General features: G+C 50.4%; 2 protein-coding genes across 18 annotated transcripts in view; both read left to right on the top strand.

Annotated features, from left to right (window-relative positions):
• The window catches only part of Entpd6 (ectonucleoside triphosphate diphosphohydrolase 6), a 31,121-nt gene extending 18,864 nt beyond the window's left edge, over positions 1-12,257 (top strand). For 9 of the 17 annotated variants that reach the window (XR_015441931.1, XM_087188609.1, XM_021252160.2 and 6 more), the window contains one exon: positions 118-1,010. Coding sequence is in view for 12 of the 17 variants with exons in the window: in XM_013069263.3 (XP_012924717.1) it covers positions 118-216 (99 nt within the window). In the remaining 5 variants the exon portion in view is untranslated. Of the gene's footprint in view, positions 1-117; positions 1,011-12,120 lie in introns of those variants that run through there. The other 8 variants (XM_087188610.1, XM_087188608.1, XM_087188602.1 and 5 more) reach the window with 2 other exon arrangements.
• Pygb (glycogen phosphorylase B) overlaps positions 12,158-17,832 on the top strand; it is a 29,046-nt gene continuing 23,371 nt past the window's right edge. Inside the window, exon 1 of the mRNA XM_004874772.4 lies at positions 12,158-12,400. Within this exon, the coding sequence (XP_004874829.1) occupies positions 12,158-12,400 (243 nt within the window). The remainder of the gene's footprint in view (positions 12,401-17,832) is intronic.

The raw sequence follows: 17,832 nt of genomic DNA, 5'->3' as shown, positions 1-17,832 counted from the left end.
GAAATAGACCCTGGTGACCCTTCCCTGCAGCCCTGAGGTGCTCCCTGCCACGCAACCAAGCTCAGCTTCCCTATCCAGAGCATAAAGGTCCTCTTCACCCCTCCCTTGTCTTTCAAGCTGACTCGGAAAATTGACAACGTGGAGACCAGCTGGGCTCTGGGGGCCATTTTCCACTACATCGACACCCTGAACAGACAGAAGGGTCCAACCTTGTAGCAGCCAGGCCCCAGTCAGCCCCAGGCAGTGTTCCTGGGTTGTCCCCACAGACCCCTCCATCTGGACCTAATCCTATCCTGCAGGACCCTGTGCTGCCCTCAACCCTGTACAGATCTGCCACAGAGTGGAGGGCAGGCCCACCGTGCCCCTGGCTCAGATGTTGGAGCTGGGCCATGGCTGCTGAGGCCTCCTCGGCTGTGGCTCCAGGTGGACATGAGCCATGAGTGGCCAAGGACACTTGCTGTTCCTGTCCCCTATCTGTAGGGCTGTGGCTGCTGTTGTGTGTGTCCCTGTGTGTGAATCTCTGGTCCCCCATTCCCCTCGATCCTCCCGAGGGCTCAGGTTGTACAGGCACTTGGCTGCCCTGGGGAAGCAGAGTAGGACCCATGGCTTTCGGACAGCATCTCCAGCAAGGTTCTCTATGCTGGAAACATGAAGCCACCCAGAGGTGTGGGGCTAACTGGTGGGAGACACTGGGTTGGTGTCCCCTATAGACCTATACCGACTACAGACTCCCCAGAGAGCAGAGCAGGGTGGAATGCACTGCAGGAGCAATGCTGGCCCCACTGCCTGAGTGCCAAGCACTGTGTGAGCCACATCTGAGCCCCTTTCTGACATGGACGCTGTATCCCCGTGAATGTACTGCACTGTGAGCCATGTAAAACAGTGCGTGACCTGTGCTAACCCTGGCTGCAGCCTCTCCGAATCCACCGAGGCTCCCTCAGTGAATGTATAGCTCTGGAACGTCTGTGCTCTGCTGTGAATAAAGGTTCAGGACTCCAAGTCCTCGGTGAGCAACTGCATTCATCCACTCACTGAAGTTTACAACCTGCTGGGCAGGGTGACAGGTGATGGCAGTGACTCTTGACACCACCACAGGCCACCTGGAGGCCCAGTCTGTTTTGGGGACCTGTGCAGCAGCCCCCCTCTTGGGGCCCACCACACAACCAGGGAAGGCTCTGGTTACATCTCCTCCTCCAGCCAGTGGGGCAGGTCACCACAAGGGGCTGGCTTCAGTCTGCTGCAGTCCCAAAGATCCCACATGGGGAGCGATCTGCAGCCTACCCAGTCCAAGTGTTGGCAGCCCTACCTCTTAGGCAGACCCCAATGTGATGGGTAACGGCCTCCAAGGCTGAGTACAAAAGGCAGTGGAGGAACCAGAACCCACTCCTCACTTCCCAGAGCTGGGGGAGTAGGGGACACAGGATGGTGACTTCACAGTAGGCTGGCCATGAGTGACATCCACACACAGCAGAGGGAGGGCCCCATCCTGCAGGAGGGGTCAGTGCCACTCAGGACCAGAGCAAACCCACAACCTGCTGTGCTCTGCCGAGCCACATCCCCAAAGTTAAACCTGGGGGTCAGTGTGTGACAGGCTGGGAAAGAAAGCAGGAAAGATGCTTCCCTTAGCACAGCCTGCAACTCCATACCCTCCCTTTGCCAGGGTACCCACCAGCCCCTGACCTTCTGCCAGACCAAGTGTCTAACTGTTCAAAGAACTCAGAGGCAAAGCATCAAAGATGCATGAAGGTAAAGTGAGAATTGATTTGGTCCATTTAAAGTTTGGTAACCTCACGTCTAAACAAGTAAGCAATGGAAGCTTCCCAAATGAGCACTAAATAAGTCATGGAATATTTTCAGGCCCAGTGCAATATGCAAGTCATTTCACTCTGAGTGTCTCTGTTAATAAAGGAGGTTCTTGTGTTTAAAAATAGATCTGCATGTGATCGTGGCACATTGAAAAGAGCTGGGGGCCTGGGGATTTAGCTCAGTGGCTCCGCCGCCTGCCTCACAAGCGCAAGGACCTGAGTTCGATATCTGGTACCTAAAAAAGAAAAGAAAAGACAGTTGGGGCTGCAGGGACCATGCACCCCAGGGGTCTGCACACTGGTGTGCTCAGCCAGGGTTGCCCCGTGCACCCCTCCTGGTCCTGCAGGAGTGGGGTGGGCAGCATGTAGCTGCAGACCCCAGCCAACTGGCCAGCATGGTCCCTGTCCCTTCGAGGCAGCTACGTGGTACTTCCTAGCAGCTGGTGACTAGTAGTTTTCATATTCAGCAATCTATAATCTGTCTTGTAAAGAGACAGTTGTGTTTCCTTTGTGAAATATCTGATCACATCCCTTCCCAATTTTTCTGTAGGACTGTGGTCATTCTATTATTGATTTTAGGAGATCCTTATTAATTAAGGACACAATAGATGCAATTAAGGCTTTTTTCTTACCTATTTTTATGATTTTTAATGATTAATTACTGTCTTATTTAAATTAGTCAAATTTATATTTTTGTACAAATTTACCTTCTGTTATGGCTTCCAGATTTTGTGTCATGACCAGACTTTCTCACTGAGATAGTTTTAAAAACCAACTAGGGCTGGGGTGTAGCTCAATGGTAGAGCACTTGCCTACACACGCACACACACACTCATACACAAACTTAATAGGTTTTAGTTTTACATTGCTTTAAGAATACTCAGCACTTGCTTTTGAATATCCTGAGGCACAAAAGATTGTTTCAGAATGGATTTGGTTTTTAGAACAATTTCAGGGTCACTAGAGGCACGGGCCATGTTCACACTGGGATTATACCATTTTGGGCAAACTCGAGGATGACTCTAGTGAGGCAGCTCCAGAAAGGAATTTGAGAGAGCTATACTTGTATGTACAATTTCCGGTAGATATGTGTGCATGAGACCCATCTGGAGACCCTGAAAAGAGGAATGTTTGAAACAACTGCCACTGACTGCCCTGGGGAAAGCTGCTTTCGGGTGGGTGGGGAGTTAACAGTGTCTTCGCCCTCTGAACCCTTGCCAGACCCTGGCCTCCATATCTCTCGAGAGGTCAGACACTCGAGCCTGGAGCCTGCAGAGAACTCAGGCAGGATTATGTCTGTCCAGTGTCTCTTCACACTTGTACATTCTTGGATCTGTGTTGAAAATTGTCTTGAAAGTCAAGGACAGGTGTTGGTATGAGCAGGCGATGCCAGCAACACAGACCAGACTGGCTTTTGTGTCTCTACAGTGTCAGTAAATTCATGAGCTGCATCAGTTCCATCAGCCTCATCAGGCCAAGGACTCAGGGTCATTCACCTGGGTGGCTATGGAAGGTCACAGACCAGGCAGAGCTCTGGGATCTGGTTGAGCCGAGGTGTGGGACAGAGCCGGAGCATGGGGCCTGTGGACCGCATGACCGTTTCACCAGGTGGTCTGATGAGATGACAAGTTCGTGTGGCCCTGCGTCACCCCAGTGACAGGTGTCCCTCCTTTGTTATGACCCAGGTGAGGGAGTCAGGAGTTGCATCGTTGGTCTGTCTGTGTGACAGCGGCCTGGTTTTCTGACATCACTTAGACCGCCCTGCATCCACTGTCCTTGATTTAATTTGGTAAATTTTCAGGTGGTGGTGTGTTAGTAGTGGAGCTAATTCATCTATCAGTTTGTGCCTCATGACTAAGCTGTGCAGCTGGGAGTTGCTTTGTGGATGAGTTCCGTGTGCCGACATCCAGTGGTTCTTGTCTTGCACAGAGGTTGCCCAGTCCTTCTGCCTCGGCGCTTGTGCTTCAAGGGACAAATGGCCGCTTTGCAAGACAGAGTCACTCAGGAGGGCCCAGACTGGAAGCTATGGCTCCATACAATCTGAAGTTGCTCAGGGTGTGGCACAGCCTGCTCTGCACTGGTAGCTTAGTCTGGTTCATGCTTCTGTAACAGAAAACCTGTCAGGTGGCTCACCTCTATAATCCCGAACTCAAGAGGCTGAGGCAGGAGGATCGCAGCAAGTTCAAGCCCAGCCTGAGCTATATAGTGAGACCCTGTCTCACACACATGCACACACAGGGGAGGGGGGAGAAAACTTGAGCCTGGGTAATTCACACTGAACAGAAATTTATTGGCTGTCAGTTCTGGAGCCTGGGAAGCTGAAGAGCCCTGCATTGGCATCTGGTGAGCCCTGCATTGGCATCTGGTGAGGGAGTTTGTGCTGTCACCATGGCACAAAGCAGAAAAGCTAGAGGGGCCAAACCCACTTTCAACCCCACTCTCCAGACAGCTGACCCACCTGAGAATGGCCTTCCCCACTCACGAGGGGACCTGGGCACTGTGCATGAGGCTCCAGCTCCCAAGAACACAGTTGCACTGGGGGTTCCGTCTCCAGCACAGGAACACAGGGGAACACATTCACATCAGAGCCAAGTTTGCATACTTAGAAACCCCTTCCCTGGTCTTAAGTTAAATATCAGTGGCTTGCCCCGACGGTGCTTACTGTGTGCAGTGTGGCCTGGCTGTGTTCTGTGTGGTCCTCGATTGAGTCCAGCAGGGCTGGCGGGGGAAGAGACCGCCGCACTCACATCAGCCCCTGGGTGAAAGGCCTTGCTTGGTCACGTCAGGGCCACTGCAGTCGTCACCAGGGTGGCAGCACGCGCTGCAGTCAGGAGAAATGGTACCCAGCCAAGGCCCACTGCTGCTTTATCTTTCTCACAGTCTTGCTTCTTCCTGGTATTGATCAGGTGGACAAAGGTTTCCATTTAGAGCTTAAGTGCACCCTTGTAAATCTTGATGTGAGCCGCATGACTCATGGTTCGGAAGAACTTGTTCCTCTATAAGGTGTCTGTCTCGGGAAGCCTCTCACAAGGTCAGAAGAGCACCTCAGCAATTTGTGTTTTTGTGTTTGTGCTTCTGGGGCTGGAACTCAGGATCTCCCGCATGAGAGCAAGTGCCAGAGCCAAGTTTCTGTGGCACAGAGCGCAGGGCGAAATGGCTCAAAACAGCCTTTGCCAGCCCGTGTGGTTCCTCCAGACGCCCCCCAGGTCAGTGGAGGACTAGGTGGTTTGGCAAATAAAAATGTCCAAGCTCAGAGGCCTGCAAGGGCTTCTTGTTAAAGGAATAGAAGGGGTGGGAATACAGGCCAGAGTTTTGCATTTTCTGTGGATTAGAACATTTCAAAGGAATTGTTTTCAGTTGTTTGTTTTTGTTTTGTCTTGGAAACAAGTGTTCTACCACTGAGCTACACTCCCAGACCCCAAAGAGTTTTATAGTGACACCGCACACTGCAATATTATTTAGCCTTAACAGGGATGAGGTTCTGGAGCTGAGTGAGGGTGCAGCTGAGTGGTATAGCATGCGCTTAGCATGCTCAAGGCCTTGGGCTGCATCCCAGCACTGCAAGATTACACATGGTCTGATTCTGAGACAGTCAGGGGTGCATGAAATGAGAAACTGTTACCAAGGAAAAGCCCAAATAAGCACCCTAGCTTCGCTTGCTCCTAGCACACAAATTTTGGAGTTCACACAGCTGAGCAATACGGTATTCATTTCCCACCAGCTCTGGTAACATGTGGGTTATGATAACAGCTGCCCAGGTTACTTCCCCAGGGACCAAAGGCTGCTTTCACTAAAGCACTCACTTCTCATAGGGCCTGCAGATGCCTGATGGTGACAAGTGGAATAAAATCTTGGCATCTGTCTTCATGTTGTGTCTGTCCCCTTTGCCAGCGTTAACTCGTGGTTCAGATTCCACTCAATTCTGCATGTAGATATGTTCACCATTTTAGAAACATTTTGTCCGCTCAGCATGGTGCCACACATCTGTAATCCCAGCACTTGAGAGACTGAGGCAGGAGGATCGCCGAGAGTTTGAGGCCAGCCAGGGGTACACTGTAAGTTCAAGGCCAGCCGGAACTATACAGTCAGACCCTGTCTCAAAAAGCCAAAACCAAACAAACAAAACCATTTTTTCTAAGACTATACAGGTTCACTTGGTCTGCTGCTCAAGGGACCTGGTCTCTGTTTTCCCTTCTTTCTCTCTCTCTTCCTTTCTGCTCCACTTTGTGCTTCCTTGGTAGTGGCATCAGCCTGAGCAACTGACATCTGGGCCCTTCCTAGGGCCCAGTCCCACAAGGGTGTTGTATACAGGATGGTGGCTGGAGAAGAGGGTGGGACCTGTCAGTTAGAAGATCCCTGAACAGCACCAGGACCCCATATACAGAACTTCTCGTGAGCTCCCAAGAGATACGGATGGCATAAAGAAAACCATATGCTACAAGGAGCTCGCTATCATGACTTCCCAGATAGCCCATGCTGTTTCTTAGATGAAGCATGTACTTTTATTTATTTTTTATTTTTATTTTTATTTTTTGTATATCCTTTTATTGGTACATTTTAGGTGTACAATGTAATGACATTCATCATTGGAAATTTGCACCTTTACATACTCTCTTGGATGTACTTTTATTTTTGCTTTTGTCCTCTTTTTCTCTTGTTCTGCCCAAGTTTGCTCTGCAGAGCTGGTTTCTCCCATAACCATTCACCCCTCACTTTTCAAATAAACTTTTGGCACCACTTTTGGCTGGCTTGTCCAGTTCTTTGTTTGAGGCAAGAAAAATGAGCCATTTCCAAAGAAACTACCCAATAACAGTGCCAGATCCATGAAATTCAGCAGCCTCTCCAACAGGTTGACCCTGTCCAAGTCTGTCCCGCAAACATCTTTGGGAACCGTCCCCCTGGTCCCCAGACTTTAGCCCTCCTGAGGCAGTCAATCAAAATCTGCTGCTTTTTTGTTCTGGGAGCAACTTGGCCCCTTTTGAGATGAGGGAAACAGCAGAATTTAAAGTAGCAGCTTGAGAGAGCACAGGCAGACAGCTGCAGCTTTAGGGAGAAGAGGGAGAGTAAATCAGACTGTCAATGACTTGAGAAGCCACACCACTGTGAGCCTCCAGCCAAGGAGGTGGGATAGGGTGAACTGGATGGGAAGGTGAAGGCAAGATGGCCAAGGAGCTGACTGAGAGCTGACCCTAAACTTCATTATACTTCTTTTTTTGCATTTCCCTAATGGAGTCTCTGCCCAGAGTGGGGCAAAACACGTTGCTAAGCACCTTTCTAAACCCTGGTCCTTTTTGAGATAAAAATCTGTGAATAATCAATGATTTTCTTTGGGGACCCCATCAAAGTAGGAGCGGCCTTTGTGAGGTTCTTCTCTGTCTGTGCAAGCACCCCATCATTGCCCCTAACCTGTGGGATAGTGGTTTTGTTTTCTATAATAAACTCCCCAAATTAATGCTGCTCCCTGTAAGTTCCCAGTGTTGCCTGGTTTTTAATCACATCATCACTGAAGCAAGGAGCCATGGCAGCAGTGACACGTTCTCAGCCAGTTCTGACTCCTTTGAGCTGAAGTGAGAGTGTGTACTTACAATATCTGACTCAGTCTCATTTCTAGCATGTCTCTTGTCCAGTGTCAAGTCCACTCATGTGAAGTGTCCAGACGAGATGCACAGGGACAGGACCACATTGGGCCAAGGGAGAGGCGGGCAGGGTTTGGGGTGATGATGAAAGGTTCTACGTTTCAAATGGGTCGGTGGCTGCTCAAGCCTGTAAATACATCAGAAAGTGTTGAATTGTGCACTGTGTGTGGGGTACTTGATGGTGCATAGATTGTATCTCAGGAAAGTGGTTTGAAAGTGAAGACCTGGAGCTGGGATACAGTTCAGGGCAGAGCACTTTCCTAGCCTACAAGGGGCTCTGGGTTTCATGCCCAGCACACACACACACACACACACACACACACACACACACACACAGCCTACAATCAACAGGTTTCCCGTAACCCACTCTCTCCTTTGCCCTCCTTGGATAGTAGGTGGGCCCTTCTTGTCCTTTCAGCCCCTGAACTCTTTCAGTCTCCTTGTGTCTGACCCAGGACTGTGGAGGACAGCTAGGCCTCCTCCTGGGGGAGCGCTGGGGCCCAGCAGGTCCCTTCCCTGCCTGTGGAGTGTAGGGATCCCTGATGATGGGGTGCAAGTGCTCACTCCCTCCTCACTGTGTTCTGGAATTGTGGAAAGAACTGCACAGAGACACAGAATTCAGGTAAAATAACAAAGGTCTTTACTTGCTAGCAAGGCAGGACGCCAGAAACTGGTCTGGTCAGAGTCCCCCCACCCTGCCCTGCATTTTTTGTCCATCACCTTTTATACTTTTGTCAGTCATTATTTCATCCCTAGTGGTCTTTGTTAAGTAAATAAAGTTCCAATCCCTGTTTAATTGTTAGACACAGGTGGTTTCTGTCACTGATTACAGTCCTGAATAGATGACAGTTAAGGCACATACATGACAAGTTTGTTCAAGGATTCCCCCTTTGTTCTTCAGAGCTAGGATGTTATCTATAATGGAGCTACAGATCAAAGGAGCTATATAACCTTCACTTTAAACAACAAAAGCAATGGGCTAAGGCAGGCTTTTAAAGGGATACACTACCTATTTTGCTTTTACAACTGCTTTAACAGCTAATCTACTAAACTTTAAAACTTTTCCCTATCAACTACCTCCACCCAGCAGGCACCCACAGGCCTCTTCTGTTTTCTCTGGGGCTCCGCCCAAACCAAACAGTGTGGATTGAGGGTTGCAGAGCAACAGGTTTTGGCAAGAAGCCCTGGCCGTCCTCTCCTGGGCAGCCTGCTGGGCTCAAAGCCTCCATGGACCTCCTCCCACAGTGACTCTTAGGAGGGGCCCTGCTTCCAGCCCTTACTCTGGACAGATTGAAATTCTGTAAAGAATGTTTTTCATTGAGATATCATTTTCATGTAGTAAAGTGTGCAGCTCTTAAGTGTCTTGTTTAAATCATGCTTGCAAATACACAGACCTAAAATTGTTTTTAAGGAGCTGGGCATGATGGTGCACACCTGTGACCCCAGCCCTTGGGAGCCTGAAGCAGGAGAATCCCTGCAAGTTCAAGGCCAGCCTTCACTACAAAGTGGGACTCTGTCTCAAAAAAACAAAAACAAAGCAAAAACAAAATGCATTCTTGGAGATGTCCTTTAGCATAGATGATCTAAAATGTTTTGCCTAAAACATCTTCAATCCCTTTGACTGTTTCTTCATTTGAAGGTCAGGTTGCTGCCTTTTTTTTTTTTTTTTTTTGAGACAGGATCTCACTATGAAGTTTGGGCTGGCCTTGAACTCACTATGTAGCCCAGGATGTCCTGGAACTTTTGGTGACCCTCCTGTCTCAGACTGCCAAGTGCTGGGATCACAGGCATGTGCCAGCACACCTGGTCAAAGCATTGCCTTTTTTTTTTTTTTGGTACCAGGGATCAAACTCAGGTCCTTGTGCTGCTGCAGCGAAACCACTGAGCTAAATCCTTGGCCCTAAAGCATTGTTTTCTGTTGGGCATTTCCTTTGGGGTAGAATTGTAGGGTCACATGGGTGTGTCTGTTCAGCTTTTGTGAAAGCTTCGTGTTTCTCAAGTGCCTGTACCAAGCTATAAGGACTAAATTGATGTAGAAACTAAAGAGGTGGAGGTACACACAGGGTCAGCCCCCTCCCTTCATCCTGGGGATATTAGCATGCAGCTGAGGGGTTCAGGGCCATTCTAAAGATGCCCCAGCAACCCCAGCAGATGTCTGGTCACATCCAGCAGTACTAGGTTTAAATCTACAGCATTTGCTCTAGGATTTGGTTTGTTTTGTTTGCAGTACTGGGGATCAAACTCAGGACCTTGCACTTGCAAGGCAGGCACATGCCGCTGAGCTAAATCCCCGGCTGCTGTAGGATTTGGATTTGAAAGGTAATAATCTGTAATCTCAGCACTCAGAAGGCTGAGACAGGAGGATCGCCATGAGTTCAAGGCCAGCCTGGGCTACATAGTGAATTCAAGGCCTTAGCAAGACCCTGTCTCAAAAAACTAAGAAAAAAAAAAGAAAAAAGAAAAAGAAAGTAATGAGAAGGCAAAATAACAGAAAACATCAAGGTTTTAAGTCTGGAGACAGGCTTTCCTTTTTCTTTCTTTTTTTCCCTTTGTACTAGGGTTTGAACTCAAAGCCTTCACACTGAGCTACATCCCCATCCTCTTTTAAAATTTTTTTTAAATTTTGAGACAGGGTCCTGCTAAATCACTAATTTGCCAAGCTGGACTTAAACTTATCCCGCTTCAGCCACGGAAAGTGCTGGGATTACAGGCATGCACCACTACACTGGGTTTAGAGTGTGCTATAAGAGAACTGCTGACCACACCTACTCAGGGTGAGCGGGGAGACCAAGGGTAGCAGCAAAGCAGCCAAGTGGAGCTTGGGGGCCTGAACAAGTGCTAGGGTGTGAACGCTAAGTCCAGAGGGGCTCAGTAGGGCCAGGCCCCTTGTTGGTGATGCTGGTAGATCTCTTCATGAGGCTGGAGTCTGCCATAGTCTCCATTGTTTTATTTGTTTTTTGAGGCAGAGTCTCACCATGCAGTTCAGGCTGACCATAAACTCACTATGTTGCACAGACTGGCCTTGAACTTTCAGTGATCCTCCTGCCTCAACCTCATGAGTACTGGGATTTAGTTCTCCACTCTACAGTACTAAATAAGGTAGTCTGTGGGGTGATTTGTAGGGCTTTCATTCGAACCCTACATTAATCCCACTGCAGCCCTGGCCTGAAAGTCCAGCCTTCCCAGCATTTGTTTGCTGTCCTTCTATAGAGAAGAGCTTCCTTCCGTCTTCCCCACCCCCACAGAGTACTCTAGCCTCCTGGATGCTGAAAAATCAGTGTCACTAGGACTGTGTTGACAAGCACCAGGGGAGGGATTGCCAGGAGGGCCTGGATGTCCTTCTAGCTAGTGCTCTACCCTTCCAACCTATCCAGAATAAAGCTTTGGCATTTACCTCCCACCCCTGAAAGGCCTGGCCTGTGTTCCACTGTGAGCACAGATGGACCAGCACAAACAGCTGCCACCATGGCACTGCCGGGATGCTGGAGTGTGAGCCCTCTGTACCTTGGTAGCACCCCAGGCTGGCGGCCCACAGTCACATGTCACCAATGCTCATGAAACCCCATGACCCAAGGGACACTCTTGGGTCCTCAAGAAGCATAAGCGGAGCAGACCCAAAGCTCCCATTTCTCACACCCAGCTCCCCCAGCTTCCCCACACATTCCACGCAGGAGGCAGTGCCCCTTCTGTCCCCGAGGTAGGGGACCAGCCGCAAGGAGGGTCTTCAATGCCTGTCCCAAAGATCATCCACAGCAACTTCTAGCACAGAAGAGCTCACTGCACAGCAACTGAACCTGAGCCAGCGTCCAGTATCCACACACTTGTTTATTTTTTTGTGGCTAGAGACTGAACCCAGCGCATCCTTCTTAAATAAACTTTAAAAGATGGTCTTCCAAGACTGGTGCAGTAGCACATACCCAGTTACTTGGGAGGCGCGGGCGGGAGGACTGCAAGTTTGGTCTAGCCCAGACAACTTAGTGAGATTATGTCTCAAAATAAAAAAACAGGCAGGGCATGGTGGCACAGGCCTGTAATCCCAGCACTCAAGAGCCTGAGGCAGGAGGATGTCAGCCTGGGCTACATAGTGAATTCCAGGCCAGCCTGAATTGCATAAATAAATAAATAAACTGGAGATGTAGCTCAGTGGTAGAGCGCCCCCTTGTTTGATCCCCAATACTAGAAAAGATGTCTTCACAAAAAAGGAGTGATTATGAAGAGCTAGTCAGTCCATGTCCGGGCTCAGTTGGCATCTTGTTCTTCCCTGGACGCCAAGGTGAGGTGGCCTGGCCAGGTCACAGGTGAGGTCCTAGGTAACAGAACAGACCTTGACTAGGAGGAGCAAATCTCAGGAGGTCCAGCTCTACAGGCCCGCGCCCTCCAGGAGGCCCCGTCCACATGCGCCCCAGGGCCGTTCGGATTTCTCGGAGGCCCCGCTGCTCTCAGAAACCCCGCCCGCAGAGCACGTGCTCCCAAGGGCTCGCCCTTCTCGGAGGCCCGCCTCCCGGCTCTCGGAGGCGCCAATCCTTTTAGTGGGCCCCATCCTGCGTCCCCGCCCCCGGGAGGCCCCGCCCCGCCCCGCGTCCCCGCGCCCCCGCGCCCCCGCATACGTAGGCGCTTCGGGAACCGGCCAGAGCCGCAGTCCGGCGGAGCCGCAGTCGCTTCTCCTGTGTCTCCTGCAGCCCAGCACCCGCTCCTCGTCCTACCCCGGACGGCGAGATGGCGAAGCCGCTGACTGACAGTGAGAGGCGGAAGCAGATCAGCGTGCGCGGCCTGGCGGGGCTGGGCGACGTGGCCGAGGTGCGGAAGAGCTTCAACCGGCATCTACACTTCACGCTGGTCAAGGACCGCAATGTGGCCACTCCGCGCGACTATTACTTCGCGCTGGCGCACACGGTGCGCGACCACTTGGTGGGGCGCTGGATCCGCACGCAGCAGCACTACTACGAGCGCGACCCCAAGGTGAGGCGGGTGGCCGGGCTCCCGAGGACCCGACCCGACTCGAGAGGGGCACCGACCCGATCCAGGTCCCGACCCCTACCCACTACGGACAGCCTGGGGTCCGCGCGCATCGGAATTGCGGGAGCAGCTCGGGGTCCCCGCATCCCCGCCACCTCGCCCGTTCCCCGCCCCTCCCTCCTTCATTTCCCCACCCGCCCCTCTCCCAGTTTCTCCATCCTCGCAGCCCGCTGTGATCCACCCGCCCTCCCTGGCGTGGGCGGAGCGGGGTTTACGACGCTGCGAGCCCTGGCCTTCGCAGGGTTCTTCCTCCAAGTATCCCGACCCTGCGGACCCTACAGAGCCCAGCAGACCCTCGCAGACCCCTCCCTCTTCTTCGTCCCGCAGCCCGAGCCTCCCCGCCGCTTTCCTCCCCACCGTGCGAGCCCCGGCGGCGGCTGCCCAGTCGGGGCTCCCGCCCTCATTCCCTCCCTCTCCCTACCCTTTTGTTTTCTGCAGCAGGAGTGGAAGAAAAGGGCCTGGAACCTGGCCCGATATTTTTATGGGTTGGAAGGGATGAGATGAGGAATCTGCGGGGAATTGTGGGGCTTGCTTTGACGAGGCTGATTAGAGGAAAATCGCGGCTCTACTGCGGCGGGAGGGGCTCTGGGCCCCCCCTTCCGTAGAGAAATCACAGATTGTTTTAGCCATTGTTACTTTTTACATTTTGCAAAATTTTTCTTGCAGTAGAAAAATACAAAAATACGTTAAAGTCACTGATTATCCTCATTATTAACCTCCTTAAACTGAAGGTGTGTGGCCTTCCAGATCTTCTCCACTCTCCGGTACACAGGCATTGAAAAGGAACAAAAAGGAAAGAGTATGTTCAGCTGGAGGTGTAGCTTGTTACTGAGCGGGTGGGTAGGTGGGTGGGTGGGTGGGGGGCGGGGCTGGGTTCAACCCCAGGTCCTGAAAAACAAAATGTTGAACAATCTTGTGTTTTTTCTGTTTCACAGCCTCAGGGGCCTGTGTTGTGTTTGCCCTTGACCATGGAGTTTTGTCTTTGCCATACCAGGGTGTAGGGACACTGTGGAGAGACATGCTTGCAAACCTGAGGCCAGTTTGCAGAGATGTCATTGATGGTATTTTAGAGTGTTTTTGTAGGGTGTTATGATACATTTAACATTGCTGTGGGTGAACGGATTGCTTTTGCAGACTCATTCTGGGGCACTCTTTCTTTTTCTTCCCTAAAATATAGTTAAAAGGGCAAGATTTGTTAGGTACCAGTTGGGCCTCTTTGTACTTAGTATGCAAGACAGCTTAGAAAGAAGGCACCGAAGGATTAAAGCAGGTTATTACAAAGAGGGCTTGGGCAGGCTGCCAAGGAGCTGGCAGGAGGCAGCGCCTCAGGATTCGATCACCAGTGGGGGAGCTCCGACGGGCAACATCACTTTTATTGTTCTGCTGTGGGGGCAGCAGTGACAGGGCCTTTCCCCGGAGCTGGAGGGCACCTCCAGGCTCCAGATAGCCTGTGGAGTCAGGGCTAGGCAGGGGATGGCGGAAATGACCTTCACAGCAGACTTGGTCCTTCTAACAGAGCAGATTTCCTGGTCCTGTCCACTGCGGTGGCTGTAGGTGGAAACCTTTCTCTTTTAAAGAAACCACAGCCTATAAATGGAGCCTGTTTACTTACTCTGCATAGGAAGGCCATGTGAGAGTGGAATGTTGGCCTTTTAAGTGCTTCTGTGACTAATTCATGATGAAAATAAGCCTGTCATCTCCTCTGCAAAACTTTATTGTCTGCTGGTAACAGACCAGCGAGAAGTCCAGAGCCTTTGAGCAGAGGCAGCTTCAGGAAAGGAGCTGCAGTCTGACCCCAGGCCAGGAGCAGCTCAGGCTTGCACTGCAGTTCCAAACGGTGGTGGTGTGGTGTTCCTGTTTATGGCATACACAGCTTTTATTTACTTTTGTCTTTAAGATATGGAAGTCCTTTTGATTCCTGGAGAAAACATTAGAAAACTCAGGGAAGCCAGAGAAAAGCTAACTGTAATCTCACTGCCTAGGGATAACATTGTAAATACTATAAATATTTGTGTTTTGCAACTTGTTTTAAAATTCTGGTAGAAACACTTGTTTTATTTATTACGCAGAATAGTGTTGTGCTGAGTCAATTGTGTCATAACTCTTTAGCACTTTATTTTTAGAAATAGAAACAATAGAAACTTGGAGTGCTCGTAGGAAGATTTACCAAGCAGCCTGCCTGGGAAATCAGCAAGTCACAGAATCTGGCCGGAATGGAGAGGTTTGTGCCTGGCGAGAGGCAGCACTTGGTTATAGATGTTTATAGTTCTCCGAAACTCCAGCGAGGTCCGAGAGGGAATTCTGGCCTGACTTCCAGTGTAGACTGGAAGCGCTGGGTGGTGAGGGAGGGTCGGATGCGAGTACAGGCTTCTTTTACATTTTTGTTTTTTGGTGCCAGAGCTGGAGCCCACGGCCTTGCTGTGTAAGTCACCTGTGTAAGGCAAGTGCTCCCCTGGACAATGTTCCCCACCCACAGACTCCTGGTTCTGGCTCTACCACTCTTTTTTTGTTTTGAAACAGGGTCTCACTATGCAGTTCAGGCTGTTCTTTTGAACTCACTGTGTAGCCCAGGGTGGCCTTGAACTCGCAGTGATCCTCTTGCCTCAGTCTGCTGAGTGCTGGGATCACAGGTGTGCACCACCATGCCCACCCTGTTTTAAATATTTCTAATAAGATAATCACTGTGAGTTTGATTTGTCTTACTCCAGACTAGACTCAGAAGTTACAGGAAGATAACTGGAGCTGGGATCGTGTTTTGTCAGTGGTAGGCCAGCCACCGCATCTTCCTGAGGTGCGATATGTCCCCACTGTCCAAGTGCGGCTACTTTGGGTCCCATGACAGCAGCCCTGGGCTTTGGTAGACAGCTGTCAGTGTTGCTGATCACCCTGACTTCTGACTACCAGTGAGAGGAGGGAGGGCAGAGCCCTGTTACCAAGTTGCCTGTGGGTGTAGCGCTGTGATTTCCCTCTGAGACAGTGGGCCTGCTCCTGCAGGCTGTCATGGCTGGTGTTTCGTGTCACCTTGGCTAGGACACAGTGCCCAGACATTGACTTATTCTGGATGCTTCTGTGAAGGTGTTTTGGGGGATTAGGTTTTGGGGATTAGGTGGGTTTTTTAAAATTTTGTTTTGATTAGCTAGGTTTTTGTTTTTGTTTCTTGCTACCAGGGATTGAACTTGGGACCTTGTGCTAGGGGGGCACCACTGACCTAAATCCTAAGCCCAGGATTAGCTGTTTTTGAGATTAGCTTTTACATCAATGGATTTTCTTATGTAAAAGATTTTAAAATTGATGCTTAAAAGTTGTCCATAATTGTGGGGTGCCAGTGTTGCCAGCACATGTACACATTGTGTAGCGGTCAAATCAGGGTACACAGATCTGTCTCTCCAGACGTTTCTCATTTCTTGGTAATGAAGACATTCAGAGTTCTTTTGGTCTGCTGTCCTTATTCTCAGTACTCCTCTCCTGCGGAAAACACTGAAACCCCCTCCTCCTGTCTGCCTGTAGCTCAGTCCCATTGACCAGCCTTTCTCCCTGGCTCCTTCCCCTCCACTGTCTCCAGGCTCTGGTAACCACTGTCCTACTCTCAACTGCTCTGAGGACAACCCAAGAGTCTTCCACATCTGAGCGTGACTGTAGCATTTGTCTTTTGGTGCCTAGCTTATTTCATGTAACATAATGTTCCCCAGTTCCAGCCATACTATCACAGGCCTTTATTTATTTATTTGTTTGTTTGTTTGTTTATGTATTTATTTTCATGTGGTGCTGAGGATCAAACTTGGGGCTGTGTTCATGCTAGGTAAAGTCTTGACTCCTGAGCTACACCTCCAGTTCAGCCTTACCCTTTTTATGGCTGTGTAATATTCCTCTGTATCTGGTACATCCCTGCGCATCCATGGAGCACACTGTGGCTGTTTCTGTGTCTGCCGGCTGTGGACAGTGCTGCAGGAGATACTGACATGCAGGTGTCCCTTTGGGATCGTGAATTAGTGCAGGGATCTTCGGGTCTGGGTTCTTCCCAAACCAGTTGGTTCTTAGGACTGGGTGAGCATCCTGCAGTTCACCTTGATTCTGACACTGTGTAAGTGGAGTCAGCTGCAGAGCCCAGAGGTTACGGGTTTAGTCCCTCAAGTCTGCCCTCATAGACGACAGTCACAAGGCAGACCTCCCTCTTGGGTTTGAGGGTATCGAGGTCTGCTGCAGCCCTACCCTCCTCCATTCCCTGAACACAGGCCCTTAGGACCCTTGGGGGTCGCTTCACAGCCTGTGCATGTGATAGAGTCCTGGATCCCTGGTGTCTGCTCAGGGGAGGGTGTGGAGATTTTGGGAGACCTAATCCATCTGTCCCCTCCGGTTGGTAAAGGCCTTACAGAAACGTCCAACCCTTCCAATTCCCTGTACCAGCTCCTTAGAGCAAATACCTTCTGGGTGGGGAGGGCTGGAGTGTTTTCTGGAGAACCCTCTGTTACTCGGGATTGTCTGTCTCTTAGGAAATGTCACTCCCTCACTTCTGTATCTCAGCCTGTTCTGTTTGTTATTTTTTGAGACAAGGTCTCCATATGTAGTTCAGACTGACATTGAACTCACTATGAAGCCCAGGTTGGTCTAGAACTTGTAATCTTCCTGCTTCAGCCTCCCAAGTGCTGAGATTACAGGTGTGTGCCACCATGCCTGGTGTTTCAGCCATTTTTAAATAACTTTTTGGTGCTAAGGATGGAAGGCAGGGCCCTGAGCATGCCAAGCACAGGCTCCACCCCTGAGCACCAGCCCAGCCCTATAAGATTTCTTAAAACATTATTTTACATGACCTGCAAGAAGCAATTCCGCTGTGCCCTTCACTGAGATGCCCCGAATGTTAGCCATTGAGCATTATTGTTGGCTCCTCTTGACTCTTTAAATGCATCTTTCTTTGTACCACCTGAAAGTTAGTTGCAGCCTTGGTGTCCTTTATGCCCGAGAACTTTAGTGTGTACTTCTGAAAACCAAGGCTATCCTCACAGGCTGGGGCAACCCACACAGCCCTGGGCAGTGCTGCAGGCCCAGATGTGTAGTCAGGTTGGTGCCCTTCAGGGTCCCTCTGGTGAGAAACACAGGAAAGATGCAGTGACGGGGTCATGGAAGAAGGAAAGAAGAAAACAGAACTTCCTACATCTTTTTTTTTTTTTCCATTAAAGAGCAAGGCTCCAAGTAATTTAGAAACCCATGACAGAAGCTAGAGATGGTGGCACCCCTCTAGTTCCAGCTACTCAGGAGGCTGAGGCAGAAAGATCGCTTGAGCCAGGAGTTCAAAGCCAGCCTTAGCAACATAGTGAGGCCTCACTGAGAACCACCAGAACCCCACGGCATTGTGAGACAAGAGCAGGAGACCCACTGGA

The sequence above is a fragment of the Heterocephalus glaber genome, unplaced genomic scaffold, assembly GCF_053883595.1.
Source record: "Heterocephalus glaber isolate CG9 unplaced genomic scaffold, H.glaber_assembly_v1.0 deba00001532, whole genome shotgun sequence".
NCBI classification, from domain to species: domain Eukaryota; kingdom Metazoa; phylum Chordata; class Mammalia; order Rodentia; family Bathyergidae; genus Heterocephalus; species Heterocephalus glaber.
This window is presented reverse-complemented; position numbering and strand designations above follow the sequence as displayed.